General features: G+C 37.0%; 2 protein-coding genes across 3 annotated transcripts in view; one reads left to right on the top strand and one right to left on the bottom strand.

Moving 5' to 3' along the window:
* Positions 1–217: 217 nt before the first annotated feature.
* On the bottom strand, positions 218–9,191 carry LOC107724833 (membrane transport protein XK-like). 2 transcript variants are annotated; one of them, XM_016533908.1, is made up of 4 exons: positions 8,983–9,191; positions 8,410–8,913; positions 2,468–2,733; positions 218–1,542 (listed from the first exon to the last, which is right to left on the bottom strand). In XM_016533908.1, exons 2-4 carry the CDS (start codon positions 8,808–8,810, stop codon positions 746–748), a joined length of 1,464 nt encoding a protein of 487 aa, XP_016389394.1. In that variant the 5' UTR covers positions 8,811–8,913; positions 8,983–9,191; the 3' UTR covers positions 218–745. The 2 variants fall into 2 exon arrangements, with proteins under 2 accessions (XP_016389394.1, XP_016389395.1); XM_016533909.1 differs by having other exon boundaries at positions 8,410–8,889.
* Positions 9,192–14,985: 5,794 nt separating this feature from the next.
* LOC107724824 (ADP-ribosylation factor-like protein 13B) overlaps positions 14,986–18,445 on the top strand; it is a 4,696-nt gene continuing 1,236 nt past the window's right edge. Inside the window, exons 1-6 of the mRNA XM_016533901.1 lie at positions 14,986–15,309; positions 16,758–16,871; positions 17,024–17,103; positions 17,195–17,444; positions 17,691–17,796; positions 17,968–18,173. Coding sequence (XP_016389387.1) covers positions 15,290–15,309; positions 16,758–16,871; positions 17,024–17,103; positions 17,195–17,444; positions 17,691–17,796; positions 17,968–18,173 — 776 coding nt within the window. The 5' untranslated portion in view covers positions 14,986–15,289. The remainder of the gene's footprint in view (positions 15,310–16,757; positions 16,872–17,023; positions 17,104–17,194; positions 17,445–17,690; positions 17,797–17,967; positions 18,174–18,445) is intronic.

The following is an 18,445-nucleotide window of genomic DNA, read 5'->3' as shown; positions in this document are numbered from 1 at the left end:
TATTCCAACACAGTAGTGAAGAGGCACATAATTCAGGCAAAAATATTTCCATACAAAATAAACAAACAAACATCTCTTTTTTGCAGTGGAAAATTAAGAACATTAGTCTATTCAGGCACACAATTACAATCACACAATATTAAGGCAAATGCGAGTTCAATTGACAACATTAAAGAAAGTTCTCTAAATCTAAAGGTTAAAAAAACAAACAAAAAAAAAAGCACAGGACTCTTGACGCAAGCTTAAGAAAAGTTCAGAAGGCTCTTTGGCTTGTTGAGTCACAGTTCCCTGGAAAATGTTAGTGCAACAGGTGCCTTTCATCGCTCCAATATTGGCACAATTCCCACACACCTGGCCTACAGACTGGCCATGCAGCTCTCTACTGAAAGCTGCCTTTGTAAATCATCACAGCATAACTCAACCGAGGGCATTTTTTGGTCTTCAATGGCCAACAAAAAGAAATAGCTCAGCGCTCTACAATTAATAAATGATGAGCTACCCTCTCCACATCACCGTAATAAGGTTATCATGCTCTACACCTTCTTTGAAGGACAGCTCCAAATGGCATAAAACACAAATTTCATGAAGCTTTTAAAACCATATAAAATCAATTGTTCCTTCACACTAAGGATAGTAGATATAGCAGAGTTCATCATCTAAATATAATACTCCTGAGTCAGGATATGTGCAAATATGCCTAGCATGGCCCCAAACAGCGCTACAATAACAGAACAGAGGATGCTTTTCATGCTGCCTCCATGATTTCATCCACAACATCGGTTTCTCGATCTATCAGGTGGTTGGTGAGGTCAGGAGGTGCATGTGGGCCATGTGCATGGTCTTCAGGTGGCTGCGATTGCTTTTTCTTCCAGCAGCAAGCACAACGTAGACAGTCCTCGACGTTGTAGTGGAAAAGTCTGCGGCACGGATGGCAGAACTGATGGAAGATCAGCATGAAGAGTACAGCCAGGCTGTAGCACACGATAAGTTGCACCACCAGCAACGGCGTGCAAACGTATTCATAGAAGTCCGACTTGAAGTGGTACCACAAAACGATAAGGGTCACATTCTCCATGAAGCGCAGGGTGTAGTAGACAGCCAAGCTTCTCCAGCGGGGCTGTTTCTCCACCAGGTCGTGGTCAGCTAGGTCCAGCTGCACGGCGGACCAGCAGAAAATATTGATGCAGGCGTAGAGAAATGTGACCATGCAGAGCACCACAGTGGTGCCAAGTTTACTGAAGTTCTTCTCTATGTTCTCAGGCAGTGATGCCTTCCTGGCCCAGAACTCAACCCATGGCTGGAAAAAGAAGATGAACAGGTTGGTCAGTCCCACCAGGACCACCCAGACTGTTAAGGTTGTGCTGAAGAGCACCAAGGTGGTGATCCGCGTGGCGATCTCTAACCCTCGCCAGAGGATCATGCACAGGTAGGCAGTAGGTTTCATTCGCACTTTGTAGTCATCGTACTTGATCTGTATGGCCAGAACACTGCAAACTAAAGCTCCGTATACGATCGATATCATGGAAATGATCATCAGGGCAACTGTAAACACAAATATGATGAGCATTAGTGTAAAAATATAGAAAATACAAATATTATGGTAACACTTTACAATGATGTTACATTTGTTAACATTAGTTAACTACATTAGGTAACATGAACTAATAATAAAAATATGGTCACAATTCATTTTTAGGTGTCCTTGTTATAAGTGTGAATATACATTTATGTAGTGAGTAATATGGATTAACATTTAGAGTTAGTTGCATGTAATAATGGTTATTACTATAGTTAGTACATGTAAAGTATAACAAGAAATAAATACTTCTAAAGCATTTATTAATCTTAGATCATGTTAATTTAAACTTTTACCAATACATTATTAAAATCAAATGTTGTGTCTGTAAATATTATATAAGGGACCTCAGCTAACAATGAACAGTTGTACTTTTATTAACTAAAGATTATTAAATATTGTAACAAATGTAATTCTTATTGTTTGTTAAAAGGAATAGTTCACCCAATAATGAGAATTTACTCACCCTTAGGCCATATCATATGTAGATGAGTTTGTTTCTTCATTACAAGTTTTGGAGAAATTTTGCATTACATCATTTGCTCACTAATGGATCCTCTGCAGTGAATGGGTGCTATCAGAATGAGAGTCCAAACAGCTGATTAAAATGTAACTTAGGAAATACTGTGATGTTTTTATCAGCTCTTTAGACTCTTATTTTGACCCATTCACTCCAGAGGATCCATTGATGATAAAGTGATGTAAAATCTGTTCTGATGAACAAACAAACTCATCTACATCTTGGACGGTCTGAGGATAAGTACATTTTCATTTTTAGGTAAACTATTCCTTTCATGTTAGTTAATGCATCAACTGCCATTATCTAATGGGACCTTACTGTAAAGTGTTACCAATATTACATTTGGTATCTGGTAAAGAATTCAGACTTACGCCGTGTGGGAAGGACATATTTTTCCTGAATGGTGGCATAGAGCTGTAGTGTGAGCTGTGGAGAGGAGCCTAGGAAGGCCTGGATGACAGCTGTGCGTTTGAAGGCATTGCGGTGGACGGCTAGTTTGCGCTCCGAATGTCCGATCTCACATTCGAAGGCTGGGCCTAAGCCTCTGCCATGCTTTAGCTTGACCTTTCTTGAAATCGTAACATATGGTTCCTCCTTTTTTCCCGCCTGACAGTAAACAACAAGAGCTTCAATGCACCTGAAAGGAAAAAGGAATCAGGCAGATACTAAAAAACGGATTCTGTTGCTTACAATGGATTTTGAGGATATGGCAACTGATTTATAAACAAAACAAAAAAGTAATAAAACTTTGAATTCTAACATGATTGACCAATTTGAGCAAACAAAACAGACTTTCACTACTCATACAGTTAGTTTCCACAAGGTGGCAGCAAAATCTTAGAGATCAAACTATTTCAAACCAGTTTATCAGCTTGCAATTTGCTGAAATATGAGAAGTGTGCTGTCAGTGCTCATTCTGGGTGAAAACTTCACAACAGTGGTGTTTGCATTTCACTCTTAATTTGAATAAAGCATTGCCTTTAAACTGCAATCAAATTAAATTTACCACATGAGTGAACATGCTTAACATTATTACAATCACAGAAAACAAGTCATTTCAGCCCAACACTGATGTGAACTATAATATGCATCTATAAACAAGATTTTATAAAATTATGTACATGCCACCATTCAAAATTTGCAGTCAGTAAATTTATTTATTTTTTTTAATAAATTAATACTTGTATTCAGCAAGGATGCATAAAATTGATCAAAAGTCACAGTAAAGACATGAATATATTAAAAATATATTTCTATTTCAAATAAATGCTGCTCTTTTCATCTTTTTATTCATCAAACAATTTGTATAAAAAATGTCGAATGGTTTGCACAAAAACGTTAAGCAGCGCAATTATGACAATAAGACAATGATGATAAGAAAATTACAACTGGAGTAATAGCTGCTGAAATTTCAGCTTTGCCATCACAGGAATTAATTATATTTTTAAATATATTAAAATAGAAAACAGTTATTTTACATATTAATAATATTTCACATATTAATAATATTTCACAATAATACTGTTTTGCAGTATTGCAGCCTTGGTGAGCATAAAAGATTCCTGAATAGTTTACTGTATACAAATGCTTTGCTGAAGTCCCCAGTGGGCTGTGTTATGAAATCGTTTTATTTTACGCAACCCTTTATGCAATGCTTTTCTTTGTATAAATTCATTGAGTGTGACTCACTATATATGATCACAAAACATAACAGCAATATTCTTAAAGGGACAGTTCACCCAAAAATGACACGTCATCATTTTCTTTCTTCGGTGGAACATAAAAGAAGAAGTTCTCCATACAATAGAAGACAATTGCAACCACAATTGTTTGGTTACCAACATTTTTCAAAATATTATCTCTTGGGTTCCACATAAGAAAAAAAGTTGTACAGGTTTAGAATGACCCGAGGGTAAATAAAAGATCCCAGAGTTTTGATTTTTGGGTTAACAATCAATTTAAATGCAATTCACACTAACTGCATGATTATATTGTGTAAGTTTGTTATGTTTCTGTGTGGTTGGTTGGCAATAGGCACTCCTACTCAATTGCTGCATGTAAAGCATCAGATGACAGATCACGTGAGTTTCTCTGCTCACACTGTCCCTTCACCAAATGACTCTGTCACTCATGTCGCCTCGAATCGAACCCGAGCTTTAACTCTAAATGAACATAAATGACTTCCACTCATTTTATCACAGCGAATGTCATTGTGAACACCTCTTTAGCTGTAAAATGAAAAGGATGCTCTGAGCAAGAATGTTAACACTTATCTGCACAGCATGCAGAAGAGGCTGTTCCAGTCTGCACGAGTGGCCATGTTTATTCAAAAGCATGTAAATTAAGTCTACAACCCAAACACTAATATAAAATGTTTGATTGTCAGTGTTTGTTTAACATGATACTATTTTGTGAGCTTATACATTTGTATAAGAAACACAGAAAAAATATCAAATCCATTCAAAGCACCTAGAAATATTATATATATAAAAAATAAAGCTATTTAAGGCTTGTTACACTTTGGCATAATCTGATGCACAACATTATGGCATCTACAAAGTGTGGGTCACTTATAATCTAATAAAGTGAAAGCTGTCTGCCATTTTAGAACTCTTGGCCTGTGCTGCACAAAGAAACCAGAGCCTGTTATAAGGCTATTATTCAGAGCTTGGTAAAATGATTACTAAAGACAGTATTTGGTTTCTGCACAGCAACTACAGGCCCTGTTTTTATATAAGGAGATGATGAAGGTGGCTATTTTGTTCTTGATACTTAATACTTGCCAATGGTGAATGCTTTTTTCTATCCGAAGGATACAGTGGGATTACTTTATCAGGATTCAACATACAACTTTTGTGTTTTCAGCCCAAATTTGGTAAACCACAAAACCCTAACAAATGTGACAAACCCATGTAGAACTGTATGCCAAATACCAACAGGAACAAATATTCACATAAATCCACAGTCACTTCAAAAAGAATCACCCTTCAATAGCTCTTCTCCCAAGAAATACAATGAGATGATTGCTGTATAAACAGGAAGATCTGAGTTTAGTAAGATAAGACATTTCCTCTTCAAGAGAATGATTTTATGACACTGTGTCAGATATTTATAGAGGTGACCCAGACCCTCATATTTTCTTACAGCCTACTGACTGCTTACTGACCTCAGAACAGTACACCAAAGAAGGACTTAGTCCACAACTTGGACCTGCACAATGCATTCCTCTTTCGTTTTTCTTTTTCTTGTTCAGACTTGACAATACGCAGCAAAACAGATGTGCCATGTTGTATGTGTACAGTCAATCATAGATCAGTATTTTATAGAAATCAACTTAAAACAAAAACTTCTTGCAGATCTGAAGACTTAATGTGAATCCACAAGCTATTTGTTTGGTAGGAAATCATAAGCAAATGCATTTTTAATATAAGCAGCTTAGCATTTTGGCATAAGACAATTGTAAATATAATTTTTAATTACATAAAAAGCAAGTGTAGTGCACTGCTAAGAGTATAAATCTGTACACCAGTTGTAAGACTTGACATTGATTTCTGCTGTACAGTCAACAGCCTCTGAAGATATTTATGACCACGACCTAGATATTAACTGTCCTTGTGTTACCTGCCACATATTCCCAGATAGCAGTATTGTTTAAACAGAGTACAATAACAGACGGTAGACAGAAAAAATTATGGTAGTTTTGTTTATGTGTGGCAACACACACCCTTAGATTTCAATTCCAACCAATAAGGTTCAATCGCACTGCAAACTTTTGGTTTTACTCTCGAAACACCTCCTAGACTCCACCATAATAACACGGAAAACATGTCAAGGTTTGCTCAACAAGACTGAACACATTTTGAAATTTGTAACATGGATGCCAGAAGCAAGGGGAGTACTGTATCTAAAATATTTTTGGGAGACACCCAACATTTTAAGTAGGGGTGCGCCGATCCGATACTCAAGATCGGTATCGCTCCGATACTGGCATTTTCTGCTGGATCGGGGATATCGGTCAGACGAGACCAATCCAAATCCTTTAGGCTATTGTGCGTATACTATTCGGTGTTATTGTTAAGCCTCACGAAAGGGACAAAATCATTATAAAGCACCACAAAGTTTCCTTGCACTTTATTTCAGGTGTTCTGAGACGAAGTGTGAAGTACAGATGAGTATTTAAGTCGTTAAATACAAGTTCACGTAAACTCTTCTCTCCGCTGCGGCTGTCAGTCATCCTCCATTCAGTATTCAATCTGCGCGTCGCGTTCGGTTACGACAGTCAAGACGATTAAACTCTCTCCAAGATGATTCACTGTTCCTATTATTATACTTGATCTGTAGATAAAGATCAGTGGTTTTGTATAAAAGGACTTTATCTTGCTGGAGTTTAGTGCTGTTTCGAAAGCATGCTAACGTTACTTTCTACCGGGTGTCTTGTTAGATCATGGAGTAGAGAGCACTATGAATTGTTCTTCATGCGCACAGTAACTGAAATTTAAAACGGTTAAAAGAAAAGGCTCAATAGACTATCGCACAGATATAATACACTACACATCAAAATCATCTTCCCTTTTTTGTGCTTTGAACTTTTCTTTGCTGCGCGCTGTGACTCTGTTGCTTCAAGCACATAATTCTGCGCACGGGATGCGCATAAGCGCTTTGTGTCGCTCCATATAGGAGCCTTTCATCATGTTATAATACTTTTGCGCAATGAAAGATTATTAATAGCTTTTCTTGTTGTCTTATCTATCATATGTTGCTGCCTCATTACTGTGCTATACATTTAAAAGAAATGTCTTTTAATTTTATTGTATATTAATTAATATAAATATATTAGGCTACTTGTTTTTCATGAATGTATTTTACAACAATACAAAGAGCAATGTTTAACATTTTACCAAATTTAGCCCTACACTTATTCACTTTTATTTGTTCCCCACCAAATAATGTTTTTTTCCCCACTAAATATTTAGATTTTATAAAATTATTGTGCACTCATGATTTTTTCTAGAATAACTTTTGCTACTGAATTATCCACTAGTTTATAGTAGTATTTTTATCATAGATTATGATTATATATTTATTCATTTGTTGTTTTTCTTTTTACAATGAAGTTGTCTATATGTGGTAGATTGTGTTTATCACACAAAAGAGTGATGATCAGGTCACACATTGAGGTATAGTAATTCTACACTGATTTAAAAAAATAAACTGCGCTGTATCGGATCGGTATCGGCAGATACTCAGAATTTCTGGTATCAGATCGGGATCGGTTCTAAAAAAGTGGTATCGAGCCAGCCCTAATTTTAAGTAGTGGTTTGAACTCTGAGCATTCTTAATAACACTGACTTGTGTAATTTCATAATATACTGTAAGAGGATATCTAAGTAAAGTTCCAGGAGTTGTAGTTTTGTTCTGTGCTGTTACTTGAACTATTACTAAGCCTGCCTGGCATTTGGGAAGTGGAAACTTCTGGGGGAAAGATCCTCACTACTTAAAAACTGAACAGTTGAAACTGCCATTTACCAGTCAAAAATGTGAATACATCAACTCATTCTTGATCATTACTTAAGTGTTGTGATTTTTCCACATTTTAGGATAATAGTAAAGTCATCAAATGATGAAATAATACAAATGGGTGGAAATTAAGTGCCCTTTTTTGAGTGGTACTATATACTGTAAATACACAGCCAAAAGTTATATATGTATAACTTAATGAAGACTTGATGTGAATCCACAAGCTATTTGTATGTATATTAAAATGTAATAGAAAGAATAGAAAGTTTAAAATATAAATGTTTTAACTGTCACTTTTTATCAAATTAAGGCATCCTTGCAGAAGAAACGTGTATATAGATATACACATATGAGGTCCAAAATACTGTTCCTACTGTATATACATACAAAATAAAAAATACTTATCGGAAGGCCAAATAATGGTTTGATGTGTTTATACGTTGCGGTTTAAATTTGTGCAATTTCATTAGTTATCTTGTATTTCATAACCATTTAAAGTTTAACTATAGTTGAAAGCTTATACTGCTATTTAATGTCAGTTTCTATTGTGACATTTTACCTCATATACTGTGATAACATGACTCACAACACACTGCCACAAAACGTCAATGTGTGTTCAGTAAACTCTCTTTTATTCTTGGGCAATAATTGTGGAAATGCTCAACTTTTTTGTATCCCAGAGTGAAACTAACCTACCATGATTAACATTCACACCTGTGTATTAACATGCTGAAGTATGTTGGCCCGTATGTGTTTGTCAATATTGTATCAAGTGTCTTCTCACTCAAGCTCATACCTTATAATAGGCCCCATCTGAAGCAGATGCATGAAGAGCACAAAGGGTCGGTCTCTCCCCAAGTCCCGGTGTACGAACGTCAGCGTGAGCTGGGTCAGAACCGACGGAACCAGCATGAATGTAATAGTTAGTCCCGTCCACACAACGTCGTCAGACTTATGGTACGTGCTGCTGAGCACCGAGGCACATATGAACTCCGCGCAGTACAGGACGGTCGCCCACAGCACGCTGAAGGGTGGATGAACTTTACAGTGGTTGATCACCATCATGACGCCGTTCTCACTCGGGTTCGCGGCGGACTGCTGCGCCACCACCTCCGTGATGTCATGCTCTTTCGGCTTGTTGTTTTCCATCTTCCACTTCTCGTGCGCTTTATATGGCTCGATCCGAGCAGCATTCATGCCATTGTTCAGGAAACTTCATCGTCGGTGATTTGGATCTCAAATTAACCGTCTGCGTGCTCCATATGTGAAATCGACTCTGCACAATGCCACATATGCAGTTCTGTGAAAGAAAGTAACCGAAGTATATAGTATGAAGTGATCTTCTGTTGTTTTAAAACATGCTACGTACCCATCTAGACATTACGATGCCGCCAACTTCGATTTATTAACCTTTCAGTTAATTTCCATTTCGCAGAGAGACTTTCAACGGACTTGTCTCGGATCAGAAAGCCAGGTGTGTCCTGACCATAGACTGTAAAAAAAAAAAACAGGTCCTGACATGCAGTGACTGAAAGCCTGCACTGTCTCTGGCTGCTGGAATCCCCCGGGTCCTAGTGCACTCCGGTTGTAGTTAACCAAGTTGGTTGTGTCTTGGCATTGCATATTGCAGGCACTTAATAGGTCTTCTTCTTCCGTTTTTTGGCGTGTTACATCCTGTGTGCATATCGCCACCTACTTTTGTTGTTATGCAGTCATGGTTTATTTATTATCAATTTATTCCTTGTTTTTCTTTTCCTGTTCTTACACACGTATATACACAAATATTCCTACTTATTACAGCATTTTAGTCCATTCACCTCTGTACATTTGTCATATTCGTGTTCTCCTCCACATTTTACACATCTTACTTTCCCCCTACACACTGCAGCCACATGTCCAATTCGTTGACATTTAAAACATCTTAATGGCATTGGTACATACACTCTTACTGGATAACTAATATATCCCATTTGTACCTTTTCAGGCATTTTCCCTTCAAATGTCAGCAAGATATTCATACTTTCCTGTCGTTGTCCTTCCTTGTTTTTATACAGTCTTCTCACATTAACAATTTTCCCTCCTTTTATATTTTCATGAATTTCATCAGTGGTTATATATGTTGGAATTCCATATATTACCCCCTTTTCAACCTTAGCTACTCCAATCTCTTTGGATGTAATCTTTTCCCCATTCATTTCTTTCATCTTTAGTAGTTTGTTTTTTTGTCCAACATCTTTCACTATTATCAGAACTCTCCCTTGTCCTAAACATTTAGCCAAAACAACTGTTCCAATGATTTTATCGATCGCTTTGGATAGTCCTATTGGATGCAAATGCTTTCCTGAACTCTTTTCAAATGTCAACATAACTTTGAAACCATTCTCCTCAGTATTTTGTACAATTTGTTCTCTTGGATTTTCCTGATTTGCTTTGTTCTTTTTTTTAATTGTATCTTGTGTAGTTACCACCATATCCCCACTATCTTCTTGGTCCTTAGAAGATTTCTTACGTTTTGAGTTTTTCTTTCTTGAGTATACCTCCGTAAATCCTGACCTGTCCTCCATTATCGATTCTTCAGAATCTTCATCCATGACTGCACAACAGCAAACTTTTGTTCTCTGCTCTACCTGTCAGAACTTTTCCCCTTCTGCCGACGCAGTTGTTCCTAGGCGCTTTTCTGAACTTCACTGTTTATTTTAATCCGTACTTGAATACTGTAAAACCAGCGATGTCCAACCGGACCAGTGGTTTCTGCCCAGCGCGCCCAGGTCGTACACTTAATAGGTCTATGTTCTGTATCTTCTTTTCACTGCAGTTGAATAAGAGGGCAAACTTATGGCAGCAATTACAGTATCAAGTGGGTCAAGTGTTCAGATGGCAGTATCCTTGAGGCTTTAAAGGGATAGTTCACCTTCAGTTGCTCGTTCCCACTGGCTTGCATATTCCATACTATATCTTTAATATTAGCATTTCTTTTTTTGGTTGTCTATTTATTCACATGAAATGCAAGGGTAGGGACAGTAGAGAGGCTTAAAAACATACTGCTTAGAGATTTATGGACAAATATCTTATAAAAAAGAATAATGCAGGAGTACAAATATAGCCAGCTGTTACTTACCAGTACTTAATAAATATATAAATATATGTATATGTGCTGAAAGTGAAATTCATTTGCTTAGAAACATTACCTGAATCACACCAGCGTCAGAAATGTATTTTTTTTTAATTAAGTGCAAAATTTGCCCTCTCAAAATGATTTTCAAGCATATTATTACCTATATAAGGGCATTTTTTAACCTTTATAAGGGCATATTTTCATTCTAACCTCATAAACACACTTAAATATGTAATTTATAATATATAGTATTTTGCTTGTCTTGCAGATCTTAATGAATTTTCTTATGAACAGCAGAGCAAAAATGATCATCAGCACAACACGATCTGATGCTTTTCAAAAATTTAAGTATTGTTTTTTTTTTCATATAACCAATTATACTTTCATACAAGTAATCTAGACACTCCTTTTCTGTAATATTCTTTAATAATATTAATCATGCTAATACAAGATAAACGGTTCTTGAAACAACAAATGTTTAAAGCCTGAATTCCTTGATTTCTGCTCAAACCGCAATGCAAATAATGATTGCTTTTGTATGTTCAGTTGTTCATGAGAAAATGGCTTTAGCTTGCCATCTGTCCAGTTGTACATATTACATTTGTATAGTCAAGGACATATTACTTACCAGGCCAATGGGTCTCTGACCGCAGGGGCCTTGAATTGAGTACCACTATGTCCTGACACCCAGAATCAAACTACTGCAGGTGTAAAATGATACACAGACAGACTAACACCGCTTGAATTTGTAGCAGTGAACATTAGCAAAATAAGGGGTGGGTCACTGTTTTTTTTTCTAGGCTTGATTGTGTTTATGGGGTGCAGTCTAACATGTGTTAATGCTTCGTTTAAAAAAAAAAAACACATTATTTTTCACATAATTTACCTTTATTCCACACCGCTCTGTCCCTTTTCTGAGTAACGGGCTGATCATTTCCTGCTTTTATGAAGCCCCGCCCTCAGAAATAGGCGATGGGCTCTGATTGGTTAGCTAGCCCAGTGTGTTGTGATTGGCTCAACCGCCTCTAGTGCGTGTCTAAATGTCCCGCCCCTCACCTCAGCAGCATGTATTGTATTGTATTGTAAACAACAGCGTCATTAATAATATCGCTTATCAGTTTGAGCCGGATTTAGAAGCAGAGGATATTATTGAAGAGGATCGTGCTGAGAGAGAGATGCAGAGCGTGTGCAGAGCAGGAGGACGCGAGGAACAGTATTAAAGGGGTGGTTGATGTTACAAACCCGGGAAGTAACTTGTTGTAGTCCCTACCAGCCATTTTTGTAGGCATTAGACTGCCAGATTTTGAAAAGACGATATGTGCGCGACAGTCGTCCGCGAGGGGCTGTTGCACTATTTTGTGTTTATTTTATTATTAAAGTTTTGTTCAAATGTTCGCCGGTTCCCGCCTCCTTCCCGTGACTACGAACTACACAGATATTGTTTATGCTCATACAGCAACATTACACACTAACTAACGTTAAAAAAGTGAAATCGCAATCAACCACCCTTTTAAATAAATGTAGAAATTATAAATATTATCTCCTTTTAGAGCTTTGATGTTTTATATAGTCACGTTACATTGGTGTTGCTTTTAAAATACATTACACATGTGGTGGTTCTCACAATTGCAACTCTCTTGTACTTGTACCTCAATTTAGAAATTCAAGAGAGAGCCTGGTGCCCCAGGGGCCTCACATGGTCATAAACCACCCTTGTAAATACTCCCATTGCAAACAGCCATTGCCTATGGCTGCCACATGGTAAAAAACTAACAATGGCTATTTGAAAGCACCTGCATCCAAGAATGTTTATTGCTTTTTTAAATCTAATTATCACTATATAGATTTAGCATTTCAGTTGAATATCTTTAGTACATGAGGAGTGGCACACAGTAGTGCTGTTGCTGTTGTTCCGCTTTCCCACCCCCACAGATTCATCCTCAACTGAACTAGCAATGATCAGTAAACAAATGCATTTGGCCTGCTCTGACTCAGGTCCACAGTCGTCAAACTCACAAATGCCCAGTCAATCATAGGATAATGCAGCGATTAGTAAAACTCATGAGCTTGTGGAATTCTTGGATCTTAGATAATGTGGTATATGCAGTTGTCCAGCTTGTGATTAATGGAATCTAGTGTATTAAATGAGCCGCTGTAAGGACAGGCAACATGACCACTGAGCTGTTTCCATTTGTGTCATGGCCAGCTGACAAGGGGTTGTATCTGCGTTCAAGGCTCCACATGAGTTTAGTCAGCAGATGAAGTAAGCACCTGCCAGTAATGACTTAATCAGATCAGACTAGAGAGGAGTAAAGAGGATGTTGCTTTTGTTTTGTTTCGGGCAGTTGCCTCACATCCGGTTTTAAGTGGTAGAAACTAGCTTCAGTAAATTGATCTTTCAGAGAATAACTCGAATTGATAGATGTGGACGCATGCCTAAAGTGTTTTTTTTATTCTTAACAATACACTGGAAAAAGGAATGATCAAAGTTATATATAAAAACTAAGATTATTGGAGTATGAGAAAATACTATTTCAGTCTTTCTACTTTCAAAATGCATGTGTTACTTGCCGTTTCTTTGCAATTATTTGTGAAACTTGCAAGCAATTTCTGAGTGAAAACTGTTTCACCACCAAATATGTTTCAAGTGTAGATCCTGAAATGACTAAACAGAAAAATAAATGTCTTGAATTGGACCCCTGGTGGTCAAAATTATATCATACACCTCAGGAAACTCCATACTGCAGCTTATCAGACCCTCCCAGTGACTCTTATCAGAAGTAAACACTATGTTCTCAGCTGTAATTCTAAAATTCTTGGAAAATGAAAAGCAGCTGATAAAACAGGAAGTGATTAGAGCAGATAATCATTCCTAACGCCTATGTCACATATTTGTTTATTCAAATTTAGCTGATTTAGATAAAGGTTGAGATTCAGCGCAGTTTGTGTATTGTGCTCGGAACAACCTTTGATTTGGAATCTTGTGACAGTGACAGATATAGATGCAGACTTTGATGTGGGTTGAGACTGAAACTACATGTTGTTATCATAATTACAGTCTTCCTGACATGAATTAAGGGCACAAAGATAGACATGGTAAGGTCACTGAAGTTTCATCTGAAATTGATTGTGGTATACTGTGATGCTGTTAGACTTCCTGTAAAATGTATCACTGATGATATACAATGGCTCCAAAAAATTGGCCACACTTAAAAATTAATGAATGCCATTGAATTAACAAAATATCAAACCAAGTGCCATTTATTTTAAAGACATTTTTTAAAACAATACTATTCAAAATTGAGACAAAAAGTATTTAGATGATAATTGTTAATGTGATGAACTTGCTATGAACTCTCTTGGCTTCATACATCGACTAAAAATGACAATGAAATTTCATATAAAAAAATTCAGGCTAAAAGCCGTTCACACGAAGAACGAAAACTATGCACATGACTATTTATATTTATATTATTCACATTATTTATATTTATATTAAAGAGGTTTTGTTGTCTTTACAAGCTTAAGTTCTTTAAAGGTGGATTTTGATTGGCTGTCTCGTTATCATTATTGCTGTGATGTGGAATTAGAATGAGTTAAAACTTTATAGTTATCATTATCATTATAGTTACCATCCTTGGTTTGAACAGGCCTTTCTAGTTTTCTGTAATAATGTCAGCATGAAATGAAAGTTAGGAATGTCTTTTTTCCCTATTGTGATGTATATCTGAGTGAAACGGCTTCTCAAACAAGAAAAAAAACGTAGGGTGGGAAATTCCCCCACTGGGAATCCATCAGGATTTAATTGGATCGTTGTTGTCTGCTAATTGCTGTGACCTCATATGAGTGACAGGTTGGTGGACAGGACAGGATGGATTACTGGCCAGTTCTTACGCCGTTGATGCACACGTCATCAGAGAATAGATGTTGTTTCAAGGGGAAGGGGAAGTTAATGTTTTTGATGAAAGATTAAGAGGGGACATGAATGAAAAAATAGTGATGTGCACGGATAAATAATTTACAATAGCCTACTGCAGTATTCCATAAAAAATAAGACTTGTCCATTTTAATCTAATGTTGATTTTAACTCTGGTTAAGCAGCAGCAATAGTCTTCAGAAGGTGGAGATTTTAGAAGCACGTACAAGTGAGCCTGCGTCCCTTGGATTATTTATCTGCCAGTGGTGTGTAAATGTCATCACGCTATGATGCTCCACAATAATGTGTATTAGACTGAGTAGTAGATAAAATATTTCTCATTTACCTCAAAGCAGATGTCTATGGACTTTTCATATAACTCATATAGCTAAAATTCTAAATATTTGTGAGGATGTTTACGTATATTTGGCCTATAATAACCTGGCAGATGTCTACATTTAGCCCAGATAAAACCATTCAGAATGGCAGCTGTCACCTGTCTCCCATATGATTGGTTATAAGGATTTGATGGTGTTCCTTCTAAGCTCCTCCCACATGAGGTGACAGGATTAGAGGAATAAGTAGAGCCTGATTAGTTTTTAGCAGACTTGTGCAAAATGTCTCTGGAGAGACGAACAAAAACGCATGGAGTCTGACATACTACTGTGAGTAATGTATGATAGTTTTATTTATTTTTTCACTGACTATTCTCTATATATATGATTGCTGTATTATCTGCTCTGCATATGTCTGTATACTCATTAATGTTGTTTATGATCACATGTGATCGTGCAGAGGACTACACTGAATATTATAGTGGTCTCCAAACACTCTGAAACTTTTCAGAGTTTTTGGTCCTATAATCAGTTTACAGTCTGTATTATAATCCACACTAGCATGTTGATGCCCTGTATCTATAGTCAAATATGCAGTTTAGAACTGACATTTGTAGCATCCTTAATTATAGGTATCAGTCGGAAAGTTTTATTATGTAGAAAAAATGTTTACACTTATTTTACATTTCCAAATATAGAGAGTAATTGATCGGTGGGCTACAGCAGCACATGCTGCTTGGGTAAAGGGGTCAAGTGTTCAGAAGGAGAACAGCGTAATTGACTCAGACTACTCTTTAAAGGCTTATGGGACTGAACAGATGTACATTGATGGACCAAGCACAGAGATCGCAAATCTTCCTACATCTCAGGCACCTGTAAATGTAATTAGACTACTGTGTGACTACATCTGAGGACAGGCAGCTGCTATCTGAATATGACCTGGTTATTTTGCCATGAAACAGCTTATTCTGCTAGTTGGCTCAAAAACAAAGCCTAATCAGCTCTTTTGCAGTGTTTTGATCTTTTAAAGCCATGAATTTATAAAGGCCAAATGCTGAAAAATGTTGGCTTATGCTGATTCTTAAGTATGAAAAGAAGACTAGAGGTTTTGTTATTTAGCTTTGTTGTAAAATGAAGTGTGTTATAACCTTAAATAAAAAAACTGATCCTATATTTTACCATGCTGTTAATTTTCAAGCATTCCAGGTATTACGGGGTAGGTGTGGGTGTCAGAAATTCATGTAACTAATGAATCCCTAATTCTTAAGGTTAATGCCTGTCGAGACACAACAGCTGAGGTTTACATGTATTCTGAGGCCATGAGTACAAATGTGACATAAGGGTCCATTTTTTGAAATTGGGATTTATACATCATCTAAAAGCTGAATAAATAAGCTTTCCATTGATGTATGGTTTGTTAGGGTATGACAATATGTATCTTTGGCCGAGATACAACTATTTGAAAATCTGGAATCGGAGTGTGCAAAAAAATCAAAATATTCAGAAAATCGCCTTTAAAGTTGTCCAAATGAAGTTCTTAGCAATGCATATTACTAATCAGATATATTTACAGTAGGAAATTTACCAAATATCTTCATGGAACATTTCATGGATCTTTTACTTAATATCCTAATGATTTTTGGCATAAAAGAAAAATCGATAATTTTGACCCATACAATGTTTTTTTGGCTATTGCTACAAATATACCCCAGCGACTTAAGACTGGTTTTGTGGTCCAGGTTCTCAAATGATCGAGCATCCCTGTTATCTGCTCTCAGGTACGAGTTAAGGAGACAATGGTTCTCTCCCTGGTGTTCTCCTCCTCAGGTCAACATGTTCAACCTCATGAGCAATTGCTGCAGCTGGGTCTCCAAACTCCAGCAACCACTGAGGTACCTGTCAGCCTAGCAAATCCTATACAATTCTATATTATTTTGTTGTTGTTGTTGTTGTTGCTGATCAGAAGAGGTCAGCCTATTATCAACAAATGCCACATATTAAATTATTATTTCCACTGAAGTAACCTTGTTTTAACATCTTCTAGGAAGATCACTGTTCTAGTGGTTGGCTTGGACAAAGCTGGAAAAACATATTGTGTCAGAGGGATGTTAAGAGGTAATTTAGGTACATTTAATAAATGTATAAGTATATAAGTGAGAGATCTGCTAAACTGACATCAATTTGTTGAGTGTTAATGTTATGTAACTTTGTTCAGTGCCCCCTGGAGATGTAGGTCCCACTCACGTATGTGTCTGCACTGAATTAAGGGTGGAGAACTATTTGGTTAACTTACTGGATATGGGAGGGGCTCCTGAGGTTCGGGGGTCCTGGAGAGAGCATTACGGTGAAGCTCACGGCATCATCTTTGTGGTGGATTCCAGTGATAGACAACGAATGAAAGAGGTCAGAGAAGCTCTGGTGAACTTACTGAAGCATCCAAGAGTAGCAGGAAAACCTCTTCTTGTGTAAGAAACTTCTATAATTATTAAATCATCTTTTTGAAGAAAATATATCAGGTTATTATAAATCATATAATATTTTTAAAATACTTTTCTTTAACAATGCTCCAAGCTATCCAGTTTTTAAAATCAATATAAAATTCAGTATTATCAAGGTACAAATAGCAGTACTAAACCATGTGTCTAATAGGTGACTTTTAGAATTTTGCCTGCAATCCAGCTTATTTTGGCCACCTCTATATCTCATAACAGGCTGGCAAATAAACAGGACAAAATGAATTCTCTTCTGGGAAATGAACTCATTGAAATTCTCTCCCTAGAGAGGCTGGTCAACCAGAGCCGTTCCCTTTGCCACATTGTGAGTACTGTGAAACAATAAACATTCTGACATATTCAAAACGTATGATTAACCTCCAGGACATAGTAAGGGAACTGACGATATGTCATGTTAAAGTTTATGGCAACATTCTGACTGGTTACCAGTAGTTTTATTATAGTGCATTTTGAGCGGTTTGTTCTTAATCTACAGGAGCCATGTTCTGCCTCAATGGACCTGCGTCGCTGGTCAGACAGAAAGACCCTGCGAGGTCTCAGATGGCTACTGCGAGCTGTGTGCCTGGACTACCCTGACCTCTGTGCCCGTGTGATGAGAGATGGGAGGCGACCATTGGGGCCAGAAGAAAAAGAAAGGAGAGGAAAAACGGAGAAGAACCGGAACAAATCTAAAGAGGAAAAGTAAGAGCTGCGTTTGTATAAGATAATATGTATTTACACTGCCATTCAAAAGTTTGGGATCGGTAAGATTTTTAAAGGGGTCATATGATGTGATTTCAAGTTTTCCTTTCTCTTTGGAGTGTTACAAGCTGTTCGTGAATAGATAAGATCCCTAAAGTTGCAAAGACTAAAGTCTCAAACCCAAAGAGATATTCTTAATAAAAGTTAAGACTCGTCCACACCTACCTAAAACTCCTCGTTTAAACACGCCCCCACATGTCTACATCACTATG

This window comes from Sinocyclocheilus rhinocerous, unplaced genomic scaffold, assembly GCF_001515625.1.
Source record: "Sinocyclocheilus rhinocerous isolate Xijiao unplaced genomic scaffold, SAMN03320098_v1.1 scaffold1687, whole genome shotgun sequence".
Classification (NCBI taxonomy): Eukaryota; Metazoa; Chordata; class Actinopteri; order Cypriniformes; family Cyprinidae; genus Sinocyclocheilus; species Sinocyclocheilus rhinocerous.
The sequence above is the reverse complement of the archived record's forward strand: the minus strand, read 5'-3'. Positions and strand labels throughout refer to the sequence as shown.

What these genes read in the sequence shown, in the direction of transcription:
- LOC107724833 (XM_016533908.1), bottom strand. Translation starts at nt 8,810, where the DNA reads ATGAATGCTGCTCGGATCGAGCCATATAAAGCGCACGAGAAGTGGAAG. An exon ending in CAGATGGGGCCTATTATAAG is followed by an intron (nt 2,734 to 8,409) that starts GTATGAGCTTGA and finishes TTTTCCTTTCAG; the next exon opens with GTGCATTGAAGCTCTTGTTG. An exon ending in ATATGTCCTTCCCACACGGC is followed by an intron (nt 1,543 to 2,467) that starts GTAAGTCTGAAT and finishes TTGTGTTTACAG; the next exon opens with TTGCCCTGATGATCATTTCC.